General features: G+C 37.1%; 1 protein-coding gene across 11 annotated transcripts in view; it reads right to left on the reverse strand.

Moving 5' to 3' along the window:
• ZNF385B (zinc finger protein 385B) overlaps positions 1-26958 on the reverse strand; it is a 155908-nt gene that overhangs the window by 123678 nt on the left and 5272 nt on the right. For 5 of the 11 annotated variants that reach the window (XM_021552492.3, XM_031505402.2, XM_021552494.3 and 2 more), the window contains exon 2: positions 1234-1536. In XM_021552492.3, coding sequence (XP_021408167.1) covers positions 1234-1534 — 301 coding nt within the window. In that variant the 5' untranslated portion in view covers positions 1535-1536. Of the gene's footprint in view, positions 1-1233; positions 1537-12201; positions 12535-12573; positions 15204-26958 lie in introns of those variants that run through there. The other 6 variants (XM_077785103.1, XM_021552490.3, XM_021552495.3 and 3 more) reach the window with 6 other exon arrangements.

Genomic DNA, 26958 nt, shown 5'->3' on the forward strand with positions numbered 1-26958 from the left:
TAACCCCAAAGCATGTGCTCCATCAAGCATAATTGTATTCTGAGCATCAGAGCATTCTTTGAGTAATGATGCCAGAGCATCAGCTGTGATCCCCAGGAATGACAGCAAAGTTATCAGATGAAGGAGTTCAGATAACAAAAAGCAACAAAAATAAAAAATGTTTTTATGTTTGCATTGTAGGTCTACACACAGAGCAATCTTAAATCAATCATAATGCCTCACAGATATTAGTTATTTTAAGAATGCTCACAATTAAGTAATCCAGATGTTTTTCAATAGGAATTTCATCTCTCTAGTGATACTCTCATACTGTTTAGTTCTAAGTCAAAGAAAACAGTACCACAGACTTCAAAACAAGTAATATTCAAGTAACAAGGAACAAAATCAGAAGAAAAAGCAAAACCTTTCAATGCAGCTTGACTATTTCTATACAAAATGAAATAAAAGAAAACAAAGGCAGTGTATTAACATAGCAAATAAATACTAATATTACAACTGAGAAAACTTCTTGTATGAAGATCTGAGATCTTTTAGATTTTTCTCAAGTAGTTATGAACTAACACTAAAATGAAAAGAAACAAACTACCCCCAAAAAACAGAACAGCATATTATGTGCTTTGTATCTTTACATTATGCATGCTAAATGCATTCTGCCCAAGACTTCTGTTTTTCCCAGTAAGTAAAAGTCTTATTTTGAAATACTTCTTTCTTAGAGGTCTTCTCCAACCTAACCAATTCTATGTATAAGAGTGGTTAAAACACAGAGGGCTGAAAGGAGAAAGAATCAAAGGGCCAGGCCTGTAAATTCCAGCTCTCCTCCTCCATCATTCTATTACTAGATTTCATTTAAAAGTTTCTCCTGTACATGTTGCATCCCTCCAGAACTTTCTTTTGGGAACAAAAGCAGATGACAAAATGTCTAAGTATTTGGATTCACAAGAGTTACTTTTAAACAGACCATACCTCAAGATCTAACACATAATGGAATATTGCCTGGAATAATGGAATATTGCCTGGAATAATGGAATATTGCCTGGAATAATGGAATATTGCCTCAATACCACTTGTCTTCACGGGTAAAGAAATACACCAGTAATTCTGAACGTGGCAAAATATTAACTAATAGTATTAATCTATATTAAGTTTAATGGTTATGTTACATGCAGAAGGTACAGTTTAAAAGCTTCCTTAGAATTCTTGACCAAGATGCAACATATCAATCTAATTATGTACCTGTGCTTGTACTTGCAAACAAAGTGCCAGGAGCTGTACTTGTAGGGAGCTTTCCATTATTTAGCTGCTTCACTCTTTTCAAGTGAGATTTCCCGTTGTAATGAACTTGAGCTTGGGCTGCAGAGTTCAGCTGTATATTGCACACTTCACAGAAGGAAAATAGTATCTTCTTTTTTTCTTTGCTTAATTGGTAATCCTGTCTGTCATTCCTCAGTCCTTTTTCTTCAAAGGCCTGTAGAACAGCTGGTTGATTCATAGTCCCATCTTCAACAATGTGGTCAGGACTTAATGGACGCTTCATACCTACAAAGAAGAGACAAAATTGTTACTAGACAGCAACAAATCCTTACTATTAAAACTGTGTTTTCTGTTTTAAAATGCTGTAATGCATGACCCAGCAACCAGTTCTAACAAGGTTGCAAACTGCAGAGGCATTGCTTAATATAGAAATAAATGCATTCGTGACACACCACAGAGCTCAGAAATAATAAGTTGGTAATATATCACAGTCTGTGCACAGCAACTTGGAACAACTCATTATTTTGTTAAGCAAGCTCTCTATTTTAAAGTAGATTTATTATTGCATCTGTAGCAGAGGTTAAGATGATTTTCAAATACATTTCCTCTGCCTTACTAAACACTGGTTCCAGAGCTCCTCACTTTCCAATGGCTATAGCAGCGCCCACTGCTTCAAATACAACGATTCAACAAAATAGATGCCAACAAAAAATGTTATGGAAACACTGGAAGGCATCAGACTGTTCAAATGAGACTAATGAAGCCTTTCCACTTTCACATGCATCCAGATCTAAAGCTTCATACAAAGATTGTATGTTATCTATATTAGTCCATCAATACCTTCACAACTCAAACTATTTTACAGGGGAAAGTCAGTTAACATTAGTCTTGTGCAAGCTACAGAAAATCATGGTAAATCCCTGAAGAACAATCCAATAGCCTGAAATATTAACTTGCCATAGAGAATAAAAACCTCATCATCTAGCTACACAAAATACAGTTTTACATATACTGGGGGAACGTTCCTATTTTATTTAAGGTATGGTGCTAAACCAGCAGACAAGAAATTGGGGGTGGGGGGAAAGTGCATCTAGGGTAACTCATATAGAAAATAATTCTGTTTTCTCAGCTACATAAATTGATATATATTCTTATCCCTCACCACCCAGATACTCTGGATGGCCAAAGGCTGGCTCAGAAAGCAGTGCACAAAAGCAGCTCTTTCCAGGCAAGAGTTCACCTATGCTCAGGTTTCAGAAGCAAAAGACTTCAAACACAAGATCCTTTTTCCTGCCTGGAACCAAAGCAGCACAGAATTTTGTGTATACTTACCACTCTGTTAGGCAGGAGCACTGAAAGACACAAACATTAAAACTAAAAGTAGCAGTAATCCTCCCCAGAAGAGTGCAGCATTCACAAGTAACACTAGATTACCCCTTTCATAATCCAGTTAAGTTTATTACCAAGAGAAAGTCTGTTCTGTTCTCTGGCACAGGGGTGTAAACAGAAAAAGCTTCAGAAATAGTTAGTCATATATATGGTAGGATAGAGTATTTCATCATATTCCTAACTAACCCATGCTTAGTATTGGTACAGATTCCCTCTCAAGTACAATTCACTGATCAAGAATTCTAAATACACTTCATGTGTTTGTTTCTAATAGATGACAGTTCTGTCATCAAACAATATTAACAATACATTAAGGTATAAATCACACCAAATAAAAATAAAACTAATTATTAAAAATAATTGTAGCATACAGGTACCTAATTAATTTAAAAACAAAATACTGGTGATCTTGAAAACCTAGGCTAGAGACTGTCACACTAAATCATTTAAGTGTAAGTATCATATTTCAAGGCCAGCAACCAAGATCCTTGACTCAGCTAAGATAACGTTTTCATCTGAAAATTTAATCTCCTTAGAGCTTCAGTATTTATTATTTTTCAATGTATTTTAAACCATAAATAACCTCCCCTAGTCCCTTTGTTTTCCATATTTCATTTCAACATCACTATTGTAGCTTTTGTTCTCTGAAGTAAAATGTTCTGAAACAAAAATTCTTTTACAAGTTGTACATACAAATCATTATTGAGTACTAAAATGTTACAGTTTAAAAATCCTGTCCTATCAAAAATCTCTTACTTTTGGTTGCAGACAGAAAATAATCCAAAGTATGATTCAGCAATTATTTTAATCATCTGTAAGACCTTAATGAAGCTCAGTTGGTTTGGATATCTTTAAAATTGGCAGAGGCAAACATCTGCATTGGGAAGATGCATGGAGCAGAAGGAAGACTGATGGAGCACCAAAGCTTCCCAAGAAGTGTTGTTTTAGAAAGCACCAGGCTGGCACTGCATTAGCACAATAGTACTGCAGCACAAGGCACATACACTCCTGGACTGCATGTTTCTGCTGCCTTTCCTCCAGAGGAACAAAACAAAGCCTGAGACTGCTCAATTATGGGCCAAAGCAGGGTACACGGGGAAATCAGAACATTTGCCTCAAGAATGCAGTCCTGACATCACCAAAGTATTTATAAATATGGACGCACCCAGAAAGAACAATTGAGCACACTGCACCTGCACCCTTAGGCATCCCAGCTGCCAGTATAGAAAGAAAACTAACCTTCAAACAAATAAAAAGAAATCACTGCCAAGGTACACTCTTGTTTTAACAAAAAAATAACTATAAACTCAGTTTTACTACAAAGTTGCATACACAGGACAAACGAGTCATTGAAACAATCTCTTGCTACTAATTCAAGAATTAAAAAACAAGCTGAAATTTTAAAACAACCTTTGTTGCCTGAAGCTCTGCATCTAAATTAAAAGGTGGCTTGATTATAAGCAGCAATGACCTCCCAACAACTGATGGGAGCAGCAGATGCAAACTACTTCTGAGAAAATGCCTACACTGAGCATAGGAGGGCTTGTAGCAGCATAGTCTGACCAGTCCAGCCCTGGAGAGAACCTGTACCTGCAGCCAGAGATGCGACCATGCCAAGCCTCAGAAGTCTGCCTGTTCCTTACAGAAATCCCAGCCCTTATCCCCCTGGGATGTGGAGATCCGAACATTTGGTAAAGCAAATCACTTGTGCTTGAAAAGCTTTGTTTAGTCCCTTCTAGAGGTTTTAAAATGAAAATGTTGGTGGCAAACATGCACTGATATTCTAAAGCATGGCCATTTTTCACACTGTAATACAGATTTTAACATAAATGATCACATCTTGTGATGCATGTATTTGTTCAAAAACTAAAAATGTTATTACATGCAAAGAAAGCTTCCATTGTTTTAAAAATCTCATCTCCTTCCTTTCTTCTTTAAAGTTCAGGTTGAAAAAACATACCTTTGAAATATACTGGTTCTAGAACGTTCAGGACAAGTACAGTTCTGCATTGAGTCAGTGCAGAATCTCACCATGAGGCTTATCTTGTACAAGCTAACCTTTCTTTAGAAACCTGTCTGAATGCTTTAAACTTTAATGACAGAAACATGTACATACACATTAAATTGTAATAGAAAACAAAACCAAAAAGATTCCCAAACCAATCACTTTGTTCTTATTCTCTAAACTTTGTAGTCACTCAAATTTATGCAAGCACACATCTGACAAGTGATTTTTTTTTTTTCAAAAAAGCTTATTCCTGCAGATAGATTGTGAAGAGCTCTGGGTGGTACTTGTGCTCACCCACCAGGAGTCAGATATGAAACAGGGTCATTTCATTCCTCAGGCTTACACATAGCTCAATGACATTATCATGTAACAGAAGCAGCTACTTGAGACTACAGTCAGTGAGCTGAGAATAAAGAGAAGTTACATAATCATTACATTCTGTGAAACTAAAAAATAATTTAGAGTAATTGTTATAGGTAGATTTGTGGAATATTTAGAAGTTGGTTTAAGCGTAAGAACAAGAATATGAGTTCATTAAAAGGCAGAAGGGTTGGGAATTATCATATGGAGAAAATACATTTGATCAATCCTGCAAGCTCCCAGTTCTGTACAACCTTGATAAAAAGCACAGTGTAAGTCTCAGCAGCAGCAGCTGACACATAACATCCACAAGTTAAAATGATCCATACAAAAAGGACATGATTCTGTGAATCACACTGGACACACACATTGCAAAGGTTGTCACTGTATTTACTCAGTGAGGATTAGACTTAATTAAAAATTGAAAGGTGGGAATGAGAAAACAAGAAAAACTAAGCAGGAAACACAAGAGTATCCATATATCCAGCTGAAATGATCCAGAAAAATGTTAAGTCTGTAAAGGAATTGTAAGCTTCATCAGTTTTTCTCTTGCAAAAACAAGTTCTGAATTAAACCAGGTATACTAATTTTTCTTCTGATCAAAATCATAAGAGGAAGCAATGTAAAGTGTAAGACCTTTTCAGATATTTGACATAAACTGTTACCAGACTAAACAGGGTTGTATTTCCTGCAAACAATAGATTCTGCAAACAATACCGGAGCAAGAATAAGTTAGTGATTTATGACACCACATTAAAATTCTGAAGTGTCATGAGATACCCTGTTAGGATTTCTGAAAACACATCTTCTCAGCCTCTTGCAGCTGGCAAAGAAATCTAAGTGTGGATATCCTTTGTACTTGAAGCTTAAGGCAATTAGCCTTTCAATTTGGCTGGCTAATTTACTTTTAAACAGAGTTGTGCTTTCAGAGGAGCTACAAAGAAGTATTTATATAGTACAGTGCTGTAGGTGAGAATGTGCAAATCTTTACTTGAAGGAAATAAGCTTTGGTTATCCTAATGAATTAGTGATGGTTACATGATGCATTCTTGTCCTGAGTGCTGGTCTAAACTTTTGTAATGCCCATTCCTAATTAGTTCATACTTCAAAGAACCACTGTGCTGGAAATGTAATTAGACTGCCTTTCCTTCGTGGATCTGTGCCAGGTAAGCAAAAAAGAAAACTGATTTTAGAAACTTACATATGGGCAAAGAGAATTCTCTCCTTTAGCCTTTGGAAATAATCAAATGAGTTGTTGAAGACATAAGAACAAAAACTAAAGTTAACTGTCTTTCTGTATTGTTACATTTCCAAAAAGGTTCATTCAAACAGCTGGGAGAAGGGGAGGGGAGAGAGGGACCCAGGACCCAGCCTTGTGTTACAGTCCTCTTAGGCATCTCCAATGGAAAAAAACTAGCTGTGCACTGAACTAGTGAAGTCTGCATACATGTCTTAAGAGCTGTGGTCTCACGCTGAGCAACTATGGTTCCCTGCTTCCTCATCTCTCCATAAAACATTTACACACATCTCCCAAAAGAAAAAGCCCAACCCCAAAAAAAATACAAAAACCAACTTTGAATACCTCCAGAGCATTATTTAAAAGAAATTCAATAGAGCTTTTCTTCACAAGTCTTATGACCTTTCTTATATTTTTAGAGAGTATTTCCCAAACACAGATAAACTATCAAGAGGCATATGGTTTGCACCATCTGGGCAACAAGTTCTTTTGGGATACTGTGGTGAACAGCATATGCATAGTGCCTTGTGTGCAGTATCCTACAGAGTTTAAAAAAGCACTAGAGACTCTTTTGAAGCCAGCCTTGTAAAATCCCCCATATGTTTAAGGGACCTGTTTGGTTTCAGAAGATGTGTTTCTCTTTCTTTCAGTACAAACCCAAACAGAGAACTGCCATGTTTAATCCTCATCTTGTTCTGAAATTCCTCAAGGAGGCATCTTATTCTGCAACATCTCCACCTGTCAAACTATTTATTACCCATCCATCCATATCAAATCAACTCTTGGTTATGTCTTTCATCTCTGCTTACAAAATACATGGAATGTTTTTATTCAAAGTTACAGTAAAAATTGGATGGTTCATAAAAGTAAATACATTTTTTTATTTCTTAATACAGATAAAGAATAATCAACTGGTCACAGTACACAGACCAAATTGGACTCAAGTAATTTTTTAGCTTTAATTTTGACACTAGTTCATCAATACAAAGAGGAATAGAAACTCAGCTTGCTTTCACTGAGCATGAAAAGACTTGAATGGTGACAAATGGCTGACAGCCTCTTCACAAACACATTTTAGAGCATTTAACATTTGAAGGAGATTCTCTTCAAACTATAGAAACAGATGGCTGTTTCACAATACAAACATTAGCTGTTCAGCACAAGGTAATTCAGAAAACTGGAAGCATTCAAGTAACTAGTGTTTTGCTTTACTAGCCTTGAAATTTTTGATGTTAAGGAAACCTAAAATTAGACCTGTTACACTAGACTGTGAGCTCAGCTAAACTGGAATAAATGAAATTACTCTCAGGTTAGGTTATCACTGACTGCTGTTGCATGTGCCAATATCTGCAGTTAGCTCTAATTATAAGTTTGATTCTTTCCTCTGTAGCACCTGTACTTACAGATTTCTGGCACTCTTAGCATTAACAAGAATTTATTTACACATCAGTTTATTTGCCAAAGAGATATATCCCCACCTGACATAACACATCAGACTGCTGCCAAGTAGGCTAACCAAGTTTGCAGTCCAGACAGCTATCCTGGATTATGCTTCAAGATGAACAGATAGTTCTACAGAATTATCATAATACGACTTTGCTTGATGAACCATTTGACAAGTTGGTCCCTTCTACTCAGCAGTCTGTCATTAAACCACTGCTTACCTTCAGTTAACTTGCATTCTAAGCAATCTTAGCTAATTAAAGAAGAATGTTTAGATGCCCTAAGTGTCCAACACATGGTTTATATATCATTTTAGACATTTGCCCTCCCCTACCACATGCAGAAACCTTTCAGAGAGTAGACCTTCCAGGAAAATGGCTTGGCTCCCTTAGCTTTCTCTCTAACAAATGTTTTGAACAAATCCTTATAATGATCCCAATATCCATAGTTCTATCCCTGGTATGAAGCCTGCAACAAATTCCATCAGATAACCCATGGTCCAGTCTGTGTTTTAGTGTCCTCATTAAAAAAAAAAAAAAATCCGTTTCATACCAGCCATCACTGATTGTCTGTATCTGATCCTATTTACATCCTATTTCATCCAGGAACTCTAGTTCCTATTAATGACCTAAATCCCAAATACATTGTATTTGTAAGGCAACACCGAGAAAGATTAAAGCCCTTTCTTGGATACAGGCAGCATTAAAACATAAAACATCCACAAATGCCAAACGGACAGGGGTAAAAAGAACAAAGAAAATAAAGAAAAAGGTTTAAAACCAGGATACTTTAATAAGTTCAACATGAAAATTACAAGTTCTTTTAACAGCAAATCCTCAATTTTAAAAAGCTAAATTTTTCCAAGTAGAAATTAGCAAAGTGAGTTTTCTTATGTATATTTTCAATTTTATCCATTTTCATACTCTGCTTTCTTGAGACCAGAGAACTCTCTAATCAATTGTGAATTTAATACATCAGTTGAATTACATTACCCCTAAGAATTTTCTTCAAAGTTGCTAGGTTAAGATTTTTATTTGTAACTTTCAAAGTATTGGATCCAAGTACTATTTAAATCAAAGGACTCCTTGTATTTGTCCCTAGAAAAACATTGAATAACACAACATTAATTAAGTGTATCTTCATAAGATTTTACAACTTGGAAGAGCTGAATACAAACCTATAAAGGGAAAATCCTGTAGAGGATATAGTTTGAACCTGTATTCAACAACAAAAGAACCACAGAAAATAGGGTTTTTTTAAATAACATATTATTTTATATATTTGAGAATCTTGAGATAACATAAAGCCAACTGCAAAACAAATGGGTTTTAATTATTTGGACAATGATTCAAGATGTAAGGTGCTTCTACTGAAGCAACTATTTTATTTATTAAAAAATTCTGTTCATAGCATAAACTTGCAAAAATAAAGATCAAAACCTGCTGACATAATCTGAGGTTCCTACAGAGAATTTGTACCTGGCTTTACTTTACTTTATCTTGCTTGAGCATAATGACATTTGAAGAGTAAATCAGTCTTTGGTCTCGGGAAGTAAAAATAATTTCCTACCCTCTCAAAAATATCAAGAATTCATCTCAGCATAAAAGGAAGCCACAACGGAAAGTCAGGTCTAATAGATGGCTGTCATGTTCTTAAGTCTGACAATGCTACAGCTGAATATAAGTCGTACTGGAAATCATTAATTCAGGATAAAGCCTGGTAATGCTGTGAAAGCACTCTTGGACACAAGAGCTTTGATGATTGTGTGACAATAATAGCTGGGCATGAACAAAGAACACACCACATTGAGAAAAAAATGTGAGATTGAGATCTATCAGCTTGATTGGAAACACTAAGAGCACAAAGAACAGAAAACTGCAAGTATTATCAGTGGCAGTGAATGTCAATCCTAAAATGTTCCTAAAAAGATGGTCCCAGATTAGTCATCATTCATAGATTCTGTCATTGTCTGTGTAAACACTGATTCTCTTTTGGAACTGAAAAAATATCAAAACTAATGTTGCCTTATATTATAAAGGGACATCACACCTGCTTTATCTTATTAATTACTTAAGTTTTATGATCAAGTTATAAGAACATTACCCAGCTGGTAGTGACAGACCATAAGAATATATTGGATCATTTAGTCTGAAGCCACCTGCAAGCAGGCTAGGGTAAAGTCAGCACTGACCTGAACTTAACCTTTTGCTTGCCCTTTTCCCCATTTAAAGGAACTACAATTAAGTGTATTTTGTGTCAGAACTGAACTTGGAGAGATGACTGGTGAAGTTGAAGTTACAGCCACTCCCTTATTCCTCCTTCCCATGCACAGATCTCTCCTAAACTCAACTGCCAATCACCTCAGGCTTTAAGTGACTGTTGCTTGCAAAATCCATTCTGAATATCTTATTCCACACCAAAAAACACACTTCCATTCAGAAAAAAAAAGAAGAACCAGCCTTTTGTGAGTTTTGCTGATTTTTCATACATTGATCCATAAATAGGATGTGCTTCCATGCTGTAAATAATCCACTCTGCTCTCTCCTCAATTAAGAGCCATGAGAAGGAGGGCATTTGTTCATACAAATTTGGCAAACACCCCTCATTTCTGCACTTTCCAGTCAGTGCAACCATATTATTGCTTTGATCTAATCTGGTTTTATAAACTTTTGGACCCTAACTCTTACATTTTAAGCTGATCATAGTACCCAAATTAAGCATTCACAGGGCAGATTGTTTGGGTTTCATCCTTTTAACTATTCATTTGTATAAAATCAGTATAGTATTTGCATATCATACTTAATAGTCAAAAATACATTAAGATACTCAGGTAATATATTGCTCTACCACAAAACCTTCACACCTAAGGTCCATTGGCAATTCCACTAAACTGCATAAACTTGTCATGGCATATGTCACAACTGAGAGAGTATCACCATACAGTTTCAGAAGGCTTTAAGCATTCCCCCACACAGAGTAACACCATACCACACCAGAAGGCTTCAAGCATCTGCCCATACAGAGTAACTTCATTCCACTTCAGAAGGCTTCAAGCATCTGCCCATACAGAGTAACCTCATTCCACTTCAGAAGGCTTCAAGCAGCTGCCCTTCTTTTTCTTTAGCCCAACATTTTATACCCTCATGTTCATGCATTGCACCTGTGTGCCCTCTGCTCCCTGTGGTGGTTGCTCAGTGCACCTGGGCTCACTGCTGTCAGTGCTGTTCACCTGACCTACACAGCTGTACCCACTGGGGATGAGGCTCAGCCTCAGCCCCACTCCCAATTACCACAAACTGTGTACCTACATAAACTTTTTTAAGCCCTGCACTCTTGTATATATTCTACACCAAGTAGTCAGGAAGCACTGAAAAAAATAATAGTCAAGTCAACTACATGAATCACTAAAGCAGATGTCACTTCCTTGAATTGTTGTTTCTAAGTGCTGGAGAAGGTCCATGGGAGGGTCACAAAGGTGATTAGAAGACAGAAGTACCTCTCCTATGATGAGAGGCTGGGAGAGTTGGGTTTGTTTGGCCTGGAGAAGAGAAGGCTCCAGGAAGACCTTAGAGCACCTTCCAGCAGCTGAAAAGGCAATGAGAGAGCTGGAGAGGGACTTTTCAAAGGATATGGAGTGACAGGACAAGAGGTAATGACTTCAAAATGAAAGAGGGTAGGTCTAGATTACATAATAGAAAGAAATTCTTTGCTATGAGGGTGGCGAGACACTGAAACAGATTTCCCAGAGAAGCTGTGGAAGCCCTATCCCTGGTAGTGTTGAAGATCAGGTTGGATGAGGCCCTGAGCAACCTCACGGAAAGTGCCCCTGACCATGGCAGGGGGTTGGAGCTGGATGACCTTTAAGGTCCCTTCCAACCCAAACCCTTCTGTGATTCTATGATACCTACTTCAGCTGGTATACAGACCAGGTAAGTGTGAGTAAAACAATAATAACACAAATCAAAATGGATGTTCTAATTGCAGTAGGAATCGAGTTGCATGATAGATGCACAGACTCTTTCAAAGATGTTTGTACTTGATACAACTCAGAGTTTCCTACAAGGCCAGCTTTACTGTCTAAAATACTCTACATAAAGAGCCTGCTACATAAATGACAGCAGCCCTTCCAGAATATCACATCTAAATAACATTTCTCAAAGCACACCTGTTCAGGAAAGAGGCTTAGTGCATAGAGACAGGAACAGAAATGAGGAAAGTGGCCTGTGGATATCCTCATGGTTCAGATGTTTGTGTGTACATCTTGCTCAGGGGATAATGTAAAATGGGAGTAGACTGTGGGGAGTGAGACAGAGTTCAATGCAACTGAAAAAGAAGCCTGATATCTCATGCCTAACCAAGCAGAAACCATGGGAGAGACAGACACAGATAACTGCTCCCTGGTGTACAAGTGACCAAGAGACATGTACAATTTTGTAATTATTACCAGGTAGCTGATGTCATGAAGAAGGTGTAACCAATGAGAAAATGTTACCAAAAATAGAATCCTATATACCTTATATAAACTCTTCATATTCTCAATAAAATTGTCTTCTGATCCAGCTCAGTCATCCCCATCTCCCTATCACCCATAGCAGAGGGCCCATTCCTGCATCTGGAGCAAAACTATGGAGTGTTTTTACAAGAAATTCACACCTTTTTCTCCAAACTACCCCCTCCATTTCCCCATCAGCTCAGAGTACACTGTTCATTATCAGCATTGGTTGCAATGCCGTATGAGGCATCTAAATATTACTGCTGACACACTACCAAAGAGTAAAATTCTAAGCACAAAAGCAGTGACAAAGACTAAAAGTCTGGCAAGATAAGAACCATTCAAGTTTGCCATCAAAGTGAACAAATAATGGACTATTCAACTTACACTCACCCATATTGCAGAGATGAACCCAAGGCACACAGTTTGTCTTTTGCTGATTACTGCATAAAGTGTGCTTCTCATGGAGGTGACTGCATACCAACTGCCACGTTAACAAGCAGTGTCTTCCCTCAGACATTTACAAACATCAGAATGCTTATTCATGACAGTCCCACATATCATCTGCCATCCCAGATGGTGACTGGTGGGATGCTGATTTTGTCCTAAGGCAGTTACCACCCACCAAGATAGTATATGCAGGGCTAAATAAAAAGCATGTGCCATCTGCTGTCAAGTTTATAATATTTGTTGAGACATACTAGATGATTTTAAGTTTATTGTAGATCAGACAAATCAGGAGGTTATAGCTCTCTAATTGCCCAGTAAAATAAGAGTAAGTTGCACTGTAGAAGACACAGTAAATTAAGAACAAGTTACAATGTTCTGCTGCTTCCACCTACTGACCTGGGAGCAGATAAGGATTCTCACTGTGATCAGCAGCAAAAGGCACATATGGACCACAAGTTCAGAGGAAACCTGAGACAAAGAAACAATTCTGCAGAACTTACAGTTTTCCTTGACCTGAAAAGAAAATTTAGGAATTTTCTTTCTTGCCAACAGGATGTTTTCTTCCTCCTTTTCATGTGATCATTTACAAAATGATACTGTTATTTTGATTGCTGGTTCCTCCATCAGCTCTTGCCCAGCTCCAATTTTTTTCCTATCCTCTCTGTAGAGTCTTCTTATCCTCCTGCTCATGCACTGACATATTATAAATACATAGAAGAAGGAAAAGACAATTAAAAAGCAGAACTAGTATGATATCTTCTGTCTGCTTCACAACCAGCATAAAATCACTTCATGTGTCATATCCATTTATACATGGTTAATAGAAAATATAGCCATTTCCCCAATAACAACTATCAGGAATATATATAAAAATTAGGAAAATATATAAAATAATTCTATGCATTCTTTTTAAAATATCTAATGGAAATTATTTTTGTACCTTGATAAATACGTAATGCAACCAGAGAAAATAGAAAAATACATCCACAGAAGCCTTTTTCCAGTCTTTTTAAATCACCAGGTACATGAAAACCTTTCTCAGGGAGGCAATTAGCCCTTGCACAAATATAAAGGTTATATCATGGTCTGCTTGGATGAAAAAAAAACATTGTTTAAGCTGAAACCTTAAAAAGTAAAATTTCAAGATATGGACAAATTGCCTTTAAATCATTAATAGCAGAAGAACAGGACATAAAGGAGCGAGATCACCAAGGTCTGTACTGCACAGTGATGAGGGAGAAGGGTTGCAAAGGTCTCTGCAGGGGCCCTGTACTGTCCCCAGCACTACAGCCCCTGTGGCTGCACCTGCAGAGATGCTCCAGGAGGCCCAGAGCAAATGCTCAAGGAAGGTTCCCCCAGCCCAGCACAAGTGCATCACCTCCTCCAGAATTCAGACCATGAAGGGCAGAGGAGCAGAGTACATCAATCATCTGCAAATGACAGCTTAGCTCCTGAGAAAAAGCAGGAACTATCTAAGGAAAAAACCCAAACCACTTGGAAATCTACAGGACACTCAGCCAGAGGCAATGAGGGGCAACAAGGTAGCTTTTCCAAGTTTTTCCTTAAGCATTGCCCCTTTTCAAATGAGTGTAGAACTGTCAACTGCTTTAAATCATTCCAGACTGCGTCCTCTACTGCAGAGTTCACTAATCCATGATCCTAGTGCAGCTCTCTGTAGAACACTTCATTAAATGGCCAGGAAATCATAAGTGCTTTTAAAACTAAATACCAGATATTTAAGACAAAAATATCTGTCATCAAATTATACAAGTCACAGTGAGTCTTGTGCTGCCATCCTGCATAGAATACAAGGCTAGCACCTGCTCAGGGATATAAACATAATTCCACTTGTCATTTTACAACAATCTATTTGAAGTCTTCACAGAAATTCATGCATACTGTTCCCCTAAAAAGTAAAAAAATTCATTTTACAGAGGGATAAACTTCTGATGATGGCAGTCACAAGGAAAATTGGCTATTAATCTCCTCTGAATAAATATGACCCCCAGGAAGATGAAAGCATGAGCAGAATATATATTTTTTTACACTAGAAAATGTTGAGGTGCACAACGAGAAGCTTTTACTTAAGCATTTCCAGCTCAAGTTATCTTTCAGAAGCCCATTTTATTCTCAGGAGAAATTTCTCTCCAGTCATTCACTTTTCAAAGCCCTTTGCAACTTTAGGATTGCAGTAAAGCTGACTTTTATGCCTTATTTCAGTAGATCTCTCCCTTGTCCGAACTGTCACATTCCCTGGAGACATTTGGTAGCCTTAAATTTCCTCAACATTTTATCAATAAAGAAATTTTTTTAAACCCCTTCTTTTTTTATGTGCAGACAGTTGATTTTGTAACACAAAAACATCCTTTTGATAAAAAATTATTTTATTAAATCCTCCAATTAACAAAGATCTTTCTCTCTCACACTGGCTTACCGAATTGATCTGTGCCAAAGTTGTCTTCTTCTGAATAGCTAATAACTGAACACAGTTTCTGTTAAAGACAGTTTTAAACACACTTACTTAAAAGACCCAGCAGGTTGAATATCCCTCCTGTGTTGACATCAAAACCTCATATTCAAGTATGAGGTTTTAAATATGAAACATTTGGAAAGGTTCACTTAGTAAAATCCAAGTTCTCAATCTGATATCCCCTCTGCTTATGGCACTCCACTCACAAATTCAGGGCAGCTAGCTCTCAGAATTACATCTTGCAGTATTAGGCATTTTTCTTAAGCCTGGGTCATGCAGTCATAAAAATCCCCAGGAACTCTAGCTTTTTAAATATCCTTCTAATCCTGGCAGAGCTGACTGAAAACATGAACCCTAAAGGCTCAAAAACTAGAAGGGAATTAAACAGAAACCAATTTCAATTTTCTTCTAGATCTGGGGTGATTTTTGAATGTTCAGAACTGACAATGTTTAGGCAGGAGCATTTATCTTCTCTCAGCCATGCACTTGATCAAGGTCTGGACTGCTGCTATGCTTTATCACTGTAATAAATGTCAGACTTAAAAAAACAAAGCTCAAACAAAACCAAACCTAAATTCTAGTCCTCATGTACTTCCTCCAGGACAAACCCTGAACAATCAAGCATGTATTCAGTCATATAGTCCAGGCACTGATTTTGTGTCAACCCTGGCTGATGGTTTAATTTCTTTCCCTATTTGTTCATAATAGGGAAAAAAAAGTTTCAGTCCATAAATCCATCAGAAGACAAATGTTTTGTCTTCCCCTGTGTTCCCACAACCTCTCTGTTTTTACAAGGGCATGTAGTGACAGGATATGGGGTAATGACTTTAAACTGAAAGAAGGTAGTTATAATTAGTAGATTAGTTATAACCTAAGCTACTTCACTGTAAGAGTGGTGAGGCTCTGGCATAAGTTGCCAAGAGAATCTGTGGATGCCCTGTCCCTGGAAGTGTTCAAGGCCAGATTGGATGGGGCTCTGAGCATCTTGATCTGGGGGAAGGTGTCCCTGTCCACAGCAGGGGGTAGGAACTTGATGACTTTAAGGTCCCTTCAAATCCTATGATAATATAATTCCTTTATTTTCCAAGACTAAGGAAGTCTCCCCATAACAAAACAGGACCTGCTTTTCCCTGGCCAGAACTCTTCTCTGTACCCATGTGAGTCTGAAATCATCAAAAGTGTTAATTAAATCAGTTTCCTGAACTCCAATGGACACTCATCAATTTTGCAACTGCAGCATTAATGCTCCCTTATCCCTGAAAAGCAGAAAGGTAAGGAATCACTATTTCATTCTAAACAATATACAAATTTTTATTTAATTATGCTTCATTAGGTATGGCAATTAAATAAGAGTCCACAGCTATTGTAATTAATTTCACTTATGCAAAATGGCCAATTCAATCATCAGGCAAAATGGTCAATTAAATGCCATATTATTATTTTTAAGTATTTATCAGTTCTTAGCTAACGAATGAAGAAAGCCTAGTTCAACTGTTAGCAGAAACACTCATCTGCCATAGCAGTAGATTTCCTCTAGGAAAGCAACTAGAGTTCAGAGATATACCAAAATATCCTTACAAATGAATGGATATAAAGGACTTAGCCTATTTACCAGGCAGTTTTCCTAGCTGCATTTTGAATTATACTGTGAATCCAAAGGAAAAGTTTTATACCTACTTACACTATTTATAGCATTAGATGTGTCCACATCAAAAGGACAAAACATGACTTAGGTACTAATGACTCCATTCTTGCTCTCTAAACAATCTGTAGGGACAGCACACAGGCTGATCTAATGCCTGCTCCTGGCATGTCTACATTATCTAAATAAATCCTGAATAATAACAGAGGAATGGTTTTATCACACACATTTTTGAGATACAAAGACAGACAAGACAAAACAGTATCATTCTGAAGATCTTTAACAATTTTTCATATGTTTGACTATTTAGACTGTAAACAATAATTAAGTATCACTTCATCTGGTCTCTTGACCTTGTAAAAGCAAATAGACAGATGGACCAGGAAAACCACAAAGTTAAATTACTTTCTTTTTGAAGACATTCATCTAATTCCTTTAATGAACACTCTTATTTCAGGGCAAGCACAAATTTGAGGGGAAGACTTGAGAAAATATGAAACTTTCCCACCAAAGTCCCTATTTCAACAACAACCCCTAAAAAGGCAGTATTGTCCCAACACTGAAGTCATTAATAAATACAGTCTACCCACATTTTTCATTTCACATCCTAAACAATGTTCCATTATGGACCTATACAGCTTCCATTTCTCACTCTTAGGATATTATAATGTCATTTTTATGCACTTTCCATTTTTTAAATTGGATATAGGCACTCTGAAATAAATAAAATTACACAAATACATATAATTTATTATCAGTGATAAGCATTAAGCATTAACATCAGTAAGTTTTCTTAAAATAAGTTCATATGGAATACCAATTTGCCTTTTTAAATAGTTAATGAGATTTCATACTATGTTCATAAAAGACATGAAAAAAAGGACCTCAGCTGAATTTCCTAAACCAAGTCACCCTAACAATTTACCTTGGCATACTTCAGAACACTGAAATAAAAACCCTGCAATTTCTCCAACATAAAATGCAAAAGAATCATAATGAACTCACTGAAAGTAGACAAGAAATCTAATCTAAGAAAGCTGTGTGGAATAGCTATATTCTATACAGGAAAAATGAGTAATTTTTCAAAGTAATTGTGTGCAAGAGAAATAGGAACAAATAAATCAGTGTCCTAAAACTGTCAGTGAGTGAACTCATTTGGGAACTACAGCTGTTGCGCTTTAGAGATTTGGATTAAAATCCATCATTATCTTTCAGTTAATACTCTTTCATCGACCAATCAGCAGTCATATGGTGTTTACCAACCCTGGTCACTTAACCCACTTGAATGGCCTTTGTGCTATAATTTGTACTTCAATACAATCAGATTACTTCTAATCTAAATGATTTGTGTCCTTTATGGGACAGATAAACACTAATCCCAAGGTTCCTAAAACATAGGAAGCGTAAACAGGGCCAGTATGGCATCCATTATTTACCATTTTAATACAATATTTCATTCAACTTGAGAAACACTTGATTTGATCATACTGACCCTACATTTTAGATACTCATTTCAAATTTCTTACACAAAGAGCAAAGATTTATTAGCAAACACCACGACTCAGCAAAATCAGCAGCAAAGCAATTAATATACCAATATATGGATACTAATTTTTGATCAAATTATTTCACAAAAATTAATTATTTTTAAAAAGAAGACTAAGCAAAGAAGAACATTTTAAATCTCATTTTTCAGTAGGGAATTACATGTTCAGTAGTGGCTCACAGTCCCAGGGTATCAATTTTAAAAGTTTGCCTCCTCAGAATGGTTTTCGAAATATTTAGTAGGTAAAGTCTCCTTAATCATTCCTGTTCTTCAGTTAATCTTGAATGACACTTGGAAGCAGTTGTACTGCAGGGTGAGTCTATCATCTAATTACATTTAGCAGTAATATGCTTAGGCTCTGATCTCACAAATGCTTCTGCACAGGTGTATCAGTGACCATGCAGCCATGTCCCGAGAAGAGAAGCAACCCTCACAAGCAACTATAGATGCATGACTGGAGCCAAGTACATCAATCTATTTGTACTGCAAAAAATGCCAGAGTTGAGAATAAAAACAGTTGCATAGTTCAGTAATAACCTCATGGTGACAACAAGCATGAACACAGCTTTGTACATAAAGGTATTATCAGTGCCACCATTTTATAGTCACATATTTACCAACATATATATTTCTTACTGACAAAAATGCCAACTCCATACAAAACATACCACTATGTAAAATAGAACTGATCATATTCAAAGTTAAGCCAGGACAACTCAGAATGGGATAAAACATTGCCAAAGAAAAATTAAGATGCTAGATCATCTTAATAGCATCTTTAGCCATTAACTTACACAAATATAAATGTGTTTACTTAAAATACCTCAACACAGGTGCTTGTATTTCATATTAAGTAAAACTCTTTCTAGTTTAGGTCATTAACTAAGCAAAATTTCACTTTCTTATGATGCTCTCATTCACAGGCACTGCTGCTCTCAGTAGGTGACCTTAGCCTACCTTGCAGTGATGAGTGAGCTCACACACACATACAGAAACAGGAACCACCACCACTGCCAAAATTCTGGTTTAAAACAGAGTCACACGCTGAAACAAAACCCTTTAAAAAGCCTCCAGGATTATTCTATGTATGCCATGTATACTCCTTACTCTACTCTGAAAATGGCCCTTGTAATGTTCCTTGTACTTTGAGCAGATCTCCATTATACATTACAAAACAGCCTCCTTGAAAGGTCCAGCAGAAACCACGGCTTGTTTGCGATTTCCCAGAAGTTGTGACAATTTCCAAAGTGCTGGGAGAGCATCTATAATTCACTTCTGAAATTACAACCTAACAAACTACCAAATACAGAGGACTGATCTAGCTTTCCAAGGGCAGTAATCTGTTTTTCACTAATTTCTCAAACTCTACCAGAACCTCATAAAGTTGCATAATTCTTTGAATACTGTATTTGTGTTTAACTGCAAAGTTGAAGTAAGCACAAACTGCAATTGTAAAACAGCAAAGCACACTTTCTCTTTTACTGACATTTAAAAGGACTATATGAGAGTCCAAAAGCCAAATTCAACAATAACTTGCACAGCCCACTTCCACAATTATAGCCATTGCAAGTGCTTAGAGGGGACTGGAAAAAGGAGGAGTGTTGTTATTTTTTCCCCAGATACCTAAAAATTCCTAGAACAGCTGTCCCAAAGAGTGCTGGTTCCAGAAGAGACTTAAGTCCAGAAACACTGAAAGGAATTTTATGAATGTGAGAAAGTAACCAGGTATTTGAAGGAAGTACTAAATTTGTAAATTCTACAAATCCTTATTTAATCAAAAAACACCTGGCAACAGCAAAACATTTCTCTGTGAGAACCCCAGAATTTATGTCAGAAACCACATCTCCCATCATGGGAGGAGATAATAGTCTTCACTTACAAACTCAGTAGTTCATTTATAAACTGAAATGGTAGCAGCAGCAGATTCTAGCAGATTAATAGCAGCAAGTCCAAACTTCACACACAAAAGAAAAAAAAAAAAAAAGAAAAAAAGAGAGGAAGAGAATGAGGAAAGGGAGAGGTACCTACAGAACTCTAAAAGCAAACCTCAGCCCTCAGATGCAAGCCAGGAAAGGTTCTCAGTTTTGTGGGTCCATAGCTATCTATGGTTCTAACTTTTGTGTGTTAGGTCCTATCTCTATAGGACCACAAGCTAAATAAGGAATGGTCACTTCCTGAAATAAGCAGGAAATAGATACAGATCACATCAGATTCAGAAATAAATGTATGCTTGCATCAGACACAGTACCAGAAACATACCTGTAATGTTACTGTACTTTTGGCAAAAGGTGGTAATTCTTTAACACCATACAGCTGCACAGTAAAAAAAATAAAAGGGCTTCATTCTGATTTCAGAGGGTTCCTAACAGTAATTACTGAAAGCTGCTGCCCCAAATAGAAACCAAACTGTTTCTGGAGATCCAAAGAAGGCTGAAGGCAGTTCATTTCTCTGATATCCCCGATTCTTTTCCCCTTTAATTTCAGAAGCCATGCTTAGACCACTTAAACTATTAAGAATCTAGAATTAACAGATTTGAATTTACAGTATTTATATTAGGAAAATCAGAGCCCCTACATCAAAGATGCTGTAAAGACAAACGTGTGAAACTAACATAAGCACAACTAGAGAAACTTACGGTGTAAGAGTAATACGGTAAAAATCACCTCTTTCTTCTAAAAACTTATTTGTATGGTTCAGAGTAGCAATTTGGAAAACAACTCGCCAAATTCCTTAGCTAAGAAAAGCAACTCGCCACTAAGGGTTTTACAGCCTATTATTGAAATTATATCACACTGAAACTCTATTTCTCTAGGATCAAGAAAAAGTTAGATTCCAAACATGTCAAAGAGCTGCACTAAACTCAGTTTGAGCATGAAAGATTACATCTGCATTTCTTACTTTACCTGTTATTTTTATGCTTTATGGAATAGTCACATTCCCTCCTCACTCTAATGCATTGTGTATATGACAAGGAGGCAAACAACTGTAAGTCACAGCAACGTGCACTATTATGTCCTTGCCATAATAAATGAGGAGATGCTTACAGCTTCTTCTGCAGCACAACCATTCCCCTACCTCCAGAAAACCATTAAACAGCTAGAGGTGTGAAGCCATTGCAGCTTTCTGCTTCATTAAGTCATATATCCTTTTTACATTGGAATCATGATGCTATAAATCATGCGAGACAGAATGAGAGCTAATTAAAGAGTCAGCTAAGCATAAAATTCTGCATTGTTGCATATCAGACAACTCCAAAATTAGCCATACTTTGTATAATATATTCTAAAATATTAAAAGATGTTTCCAGCAGATAGGTATTTTCTCTAAGAGCTGAGCACTGCTACCTGAAAAACATCAATATTTAATTTCCTAGCAGGGAAGCCCCATGAAACCCTGACTCACCTTTTTTTCCTTTTTAATAACAGATCATTCTGCCTTATATTGCAGTACAGTCTTTAAACTTAAATCCTTTTCTAATTAGTATCAATTTCTATGCTTCTGAATACAGAAATTCACAACCCCAGAAATCTCTACATACACTAGATACAAACGTATCTAAATCTAGCCCTTAAACTTCAGTGCAAACACTTCAGGCTATTTACAGAATTCATTTACCAATAAGGAAATACTTATTTGGGAAAAAAAATAAAAATCCATTCCCTGATAACAGATTTCTAAGTCAATGCAATTATGTCAGAAAAGCTCTTCTTCAAAGGGATAGAGGTAAATCTGATGCAGAGATGTTAACTGAAATATATACACCTCACAACCCAAGAGGGCTTTTAAGTATGCATAATATTACTGTAACACCTAGAGCATCCATTCATAGGTGAGAAACTTGTTACACCAAGGCCATATGCAAACAGAGCACAAGGATGGTCCTGTAATTCCAAGAGCTTTTTCCTCAAAAAATTTTTTTATTGAACAGATATATGCAGATATATGTTCAACTCCTGTTCCTACTTCACCTTCTTTTCAGAGATCTAATAATTGTAGCTACTAAAGCAGTTCATCAAATGCAAGAGAATGTATCTCCGAGTAATCATTGCCAATAAACATTTATTTTTAAAATATACATATTCATCAGTCTCAATGTGTAACTGCAAGGAATAGCCAAGTGCTTATATAGTAGTCTTACACTCCATTTTCCCAACTTTGGTTTCCCCCTAAATACCTTAAAAAAAGGAAGAACAAATGCTTTTGCACTCTAAATTATACCCAAATTTGACAAGTGAGCTTTATTTTTAAAGAGCATTTTTCTTTTTTTCTATTAAATATAAAATTTTAAAAGGGTGTGTGAATTTATTAAGCTAATCTTTTATTTCAGGCTTCACTGACTGGAAAAAGGGTGCAAAAGAATTTTCATTAAAAATGGGGCACCATCTATAAGGTGATTCATATTTTACTGGGATATTCCAATAAACTCTCCAAGTTGCTGGCCACTCTTGAAATCTGCTGCATTAGGTTGCAATCACAAAGAGGGGCATGGGTCAAATACACAGTTAGAACAAATACTAAGTTCAACAAGCCAACACAGGAGTCAAGAAATTAGAAGAGCCAAGAAATACAGCTGCTGAAGGGAAGTCCAAAGACTAAGGCACTCCAGCTGCCTGAGGGGAGGCAGGTATAGAGGATGCTCAGAAGTGACAGGGACCAGGCAGGGCTGCTTGCAGGCAGCCCACAAAAAGCATAGCTCACACTCCTGCAACCTGAAAGATCCAAAGCAATCTCAAGTAAGTTTTTAATATTCACTACTAATTCTGAAAAGCATTTGGCAGCACTTTGATAAGTGTATTAAGTTCTGCCTATGGCTTTATGGAAAAAATATTAAATACAAATCCTAGTAACAAGCATTTTAGAGAGATTCTGACAATTCTTAAAAAGCAGCAGGGCTGGATTTTATAAACTAGTCCATTTGGAAATTCAAGCTGAAATGATCCTTTTAAACAACATAAAGTACTTCTGTGGCCCAGAGCCAGCTACTTCAACCTCATAAGAAATTTAAAAATAAATCAGATTTTTTCAATCAGTCGTTCTCACAGATGGAAGAAGCCATACAATAGTAGCAACAATAAATGACAGGAATCAATTCAAGAACATATATGTATAGTAAAAAGATACATAATCAGAAACATTCAAAACTTTGTGTCACACAAAATGTGATCTCCAGCTCTGTAAAAACATGAACCACCCCATCATGTTGATATTACAAAGGCTTTTATATGGTAGAAGCATACAAAAGCAAACCTGCCAAGCCCCCATGCTCAGCATGAAACATGAAGTTGGCTCCTCACTGCCCGTGACAATTCCCATAGTCATCAGAAGCACATGGCAGAAGAGCCTCTGATCACTGTGTGTGGCAGGAAGCAGCCGTGGTGCTGCACGTGGAGATTACAAACCCCCCACGCCCCTGGCAGCCACAGCCTCCCTGCAGCCCCTCTGCCTTGTGTTGTCTGGGGTTTAACGCACTTCCTTTATTTTTAAACATTCGCCAAATCAGGTCAGTGTCAATCTTCCCCTCTGAACAAGAAGGAAGTTCTCCTTCAGCAAGGGCTCAAGGTCTAGATGTTCAACTTAAAGAAAAAAAAGATCCTTTCTTGAAAAACTGTGATACAGAAACTTGATCAATATTCTAATTTATAGTTTAAAAAAAAAGGTGAAAAGCTTCTGAGAACTAAATAACACATAAGAGAGGTCCATGAGGTTCTTTCAATAGCACAGTTTTTTCAGATCTTTTACACTGCAACAACATGCCACCACCAAGTTACGTGCATAAATATTGGCTAATGCAAATTCACTGTAAGTGGTAAAAACAAGAATTGCACCACACCTGTTTTGTCAACCTCTCACTGCCCCAACCTATTTGAATTACATAATAGATTGTAATTATGATGGGGACAATTGAAACTCAACAAATCTACCAAGTTAACATAGCTGACAACATAACCAAATTATGAAGTTGACAGCATAATCAGATGTTGATATTACTCCTGTCAAAATTTGTTATTACTGATCATCAACACAAATTTCTGTGATGCTGAAGTTTGTAAAGCTCCTTGTCTGTTTTTGTAACATCCATGAGATCATGGGACTAACCCACATGCCAAGGAGAGACAGCAGAAGTTGCTTGGAATGTTTTCTCAAACCTGTTTGAAAGAGGAAAAAAATGTCAGTTTTCTGACAATAGGCAGCTCTTGTCTAGCCCTCCAGGAATATCACTTGCTCAAGAGCATCTGTCTCCTGCCTGCAGTAGAGAAGGGGGTCCTGAGTACAGTGGACTTAACCCTATTCAAACCTTGATCACCCCAAAAGGCATAGAAACAGAGAATCACTAAGGTTGGAAAAGATCTTCAGGTCATTGAGTCCAACCTTTGACCAAACATCCCTGTGTCCATTAAACACCATGGCCAGCTGTTTCTTTAACACTTCCAAGGATGGTGACTCCACCACCTCCCTGGGCAGCCCATTCCAGTATTTAAGTACCCTTTCAGTGATGAAATTCTCCCTGACATCCAACCTGAACCTCTCCAGGTGCTGCTTGAGGCCATTTCCTCCCATCCCGTGTCTCCTCTTACTGGAAGAAGAGACCAACTCCCACCTGGCTACAACCTTCCAACATGCAGAGAGTGACAGAGTCTCCCTTGAGCCTCCTCCAGCCTTAATGACCCCAGTCTTTCAGCCACTCCCTATAGGATTTATTCTCTAAAGCTTCAGCAGTTTCAGACATTTTTGAAAGAAGAATGACTTCCATCTTTAAAATCTATTTTATATATTTACAGACAATAGATATTAACTGCCAGAATTTAATACTATATAGAATAAGATACAGCACTAAGTATCACTACCCATATGTGCTTAATGTTTTTACATTACTCATGGAACTAGGAGTGTCATTAGTCCATTTTGTCTAATCTGACAATAAGGTGATGTCACCTGTCTGAATGAAGAATGTGAAGATCTCCGGAGTGGAATCTGACAATACCTGAGCAAGTACCAGTGAAACAGAAAACATGTCAAGCCTCTAATGCTACTCCACATAGCACAACATTTATTTCTTCAATCATTTCAGCAGGTCCAGAAGCCAGGCTCTAGTTTTGACAATTTGAAAAGCACTGACTGATGAAAAAATTCAAAACTTACCATGATTCCTTAGGGCAGAATAGCTTTTTTTTTAAAGAAACCCAACTAATAGGCTCTTTAAATTTCAAGATCATATTTTCCCACCCCTCACAGATGGAAGATCAGTCAAGACAATCAAAGTAATGAGAACAGCTACCTCATTAAAAAAAAAAAAAAAAATCTCATTTGCTGCAGAAACTGTAAAAAAAGCTGGAGACTGCAAGAGAAAAAGATTCTCTCACTGTTGAGGCCCTTACATGCTGCAGTGCAGAATCTATCTGCAGCCTGGGCTTCACCACAGAGCTGCTAGAAATGCTTGGCAAGTTGCTTAAATCACTCACTATTAGCACACAACTTTCCTGGGAGCTTGAGTGGAGAACTGCAGGCTGGAGCTGATAAAGTTGCTACTCAAGATGACAGTTCTGCTGTGAGCTCACCCTGCATCATTCGGAGGGTGGATGCACCAGACCCCAGGACTCAGCCCAGGCATTAACATAGCTGAAAACCCCTCTCTGTGCTGGTTTCCCCTAATGTCAGGAAAATGCTCTTTTATTTCTATAATGGAAGTGGTGCAAAGATTTCTTAAATTTCTTTTACTATTGTTGAAGCACATATTACCCATGCTATGCACAAAGTGTGGTGAGAAAAAACCAAAAGTTACTCTTGATTATGCCTACTAACAGACCCAGCTAAGGTTGTATTGCATTTCCTGGTTTTCACATCATTAACTTTGCAAGTCTTCAACTCTTTGCTTGAGGTTTAAAAATATTGGTATTCTTCTCTGATTAACAAGAGACCAAGATAAGCATCAAACATGGTATTGACTATGCAGAGACCCCACAATCTACCAAACAAGCATATGTCTGGCATACACTGCACCTGCATTGCAGACAACAGACTGCAGAAGCAGACCAAGGCTGAATCTTGTCCATAACTTTGGATGCAGATTCCTAAGGGGTTTTCTTAATTGTAACATATTAAATAATCTCATTTGAACAAAAAGATTAAATGTACCTAGGCACACACAGGCATTTGCAATTTCAAGTCAAAGATTCAGCATCCAGTTATTAGCAGGTGGCCAAAGGAAGAAAGATTATGCAATTACTTTTTTTGGTCACATGCAGTCATGCAAAGAAAGAGACTTGATACTCCTCTGCTAGCTTTTATTAGGATTTTCATTATAAAATCCCATTAGGAGGTTCTTGCAACATCTTTGAAAATCTTGCTGTTCAGGGCAGAGTAAGAACTTACTCAACCTTTTTTCCTGGCTTAGGAAAACAAGTTTCTTTTTAATCAAAATTATGACATATACAGTTGGACACTCTAAAATATAAACTAGGTGATATAAAAATCACATTAAACTTTTTCCCTCATTTTCATTTTGAAGCAGACCATACTAATATTGCCTGCCACACCACTGACTCTTAACCTAATTAATCTTTGAAATTGTATCAAATTATATTAGGACTAATGACACCTGATAGTCTACTATATCTAAATGGGATGCACTGAGAAGTGTCAAATTAAAATACAACAACAAACCCTGCTCC

Source organism: Lonchura striata, chromosome 8, assembly GCF_046129695.1.
Source record: "Lonchura striata isolate bLonStr1 chromosome 8, bLonStr1.mat, whole genome shotgun sequence".
In the NCBI taxonomy this organism is placed as follows: Eukaryota; Metazoa; Chordata; class Aves; order Passeriformes; family Estrildidae; genus Lonchura; species Lonchura striata.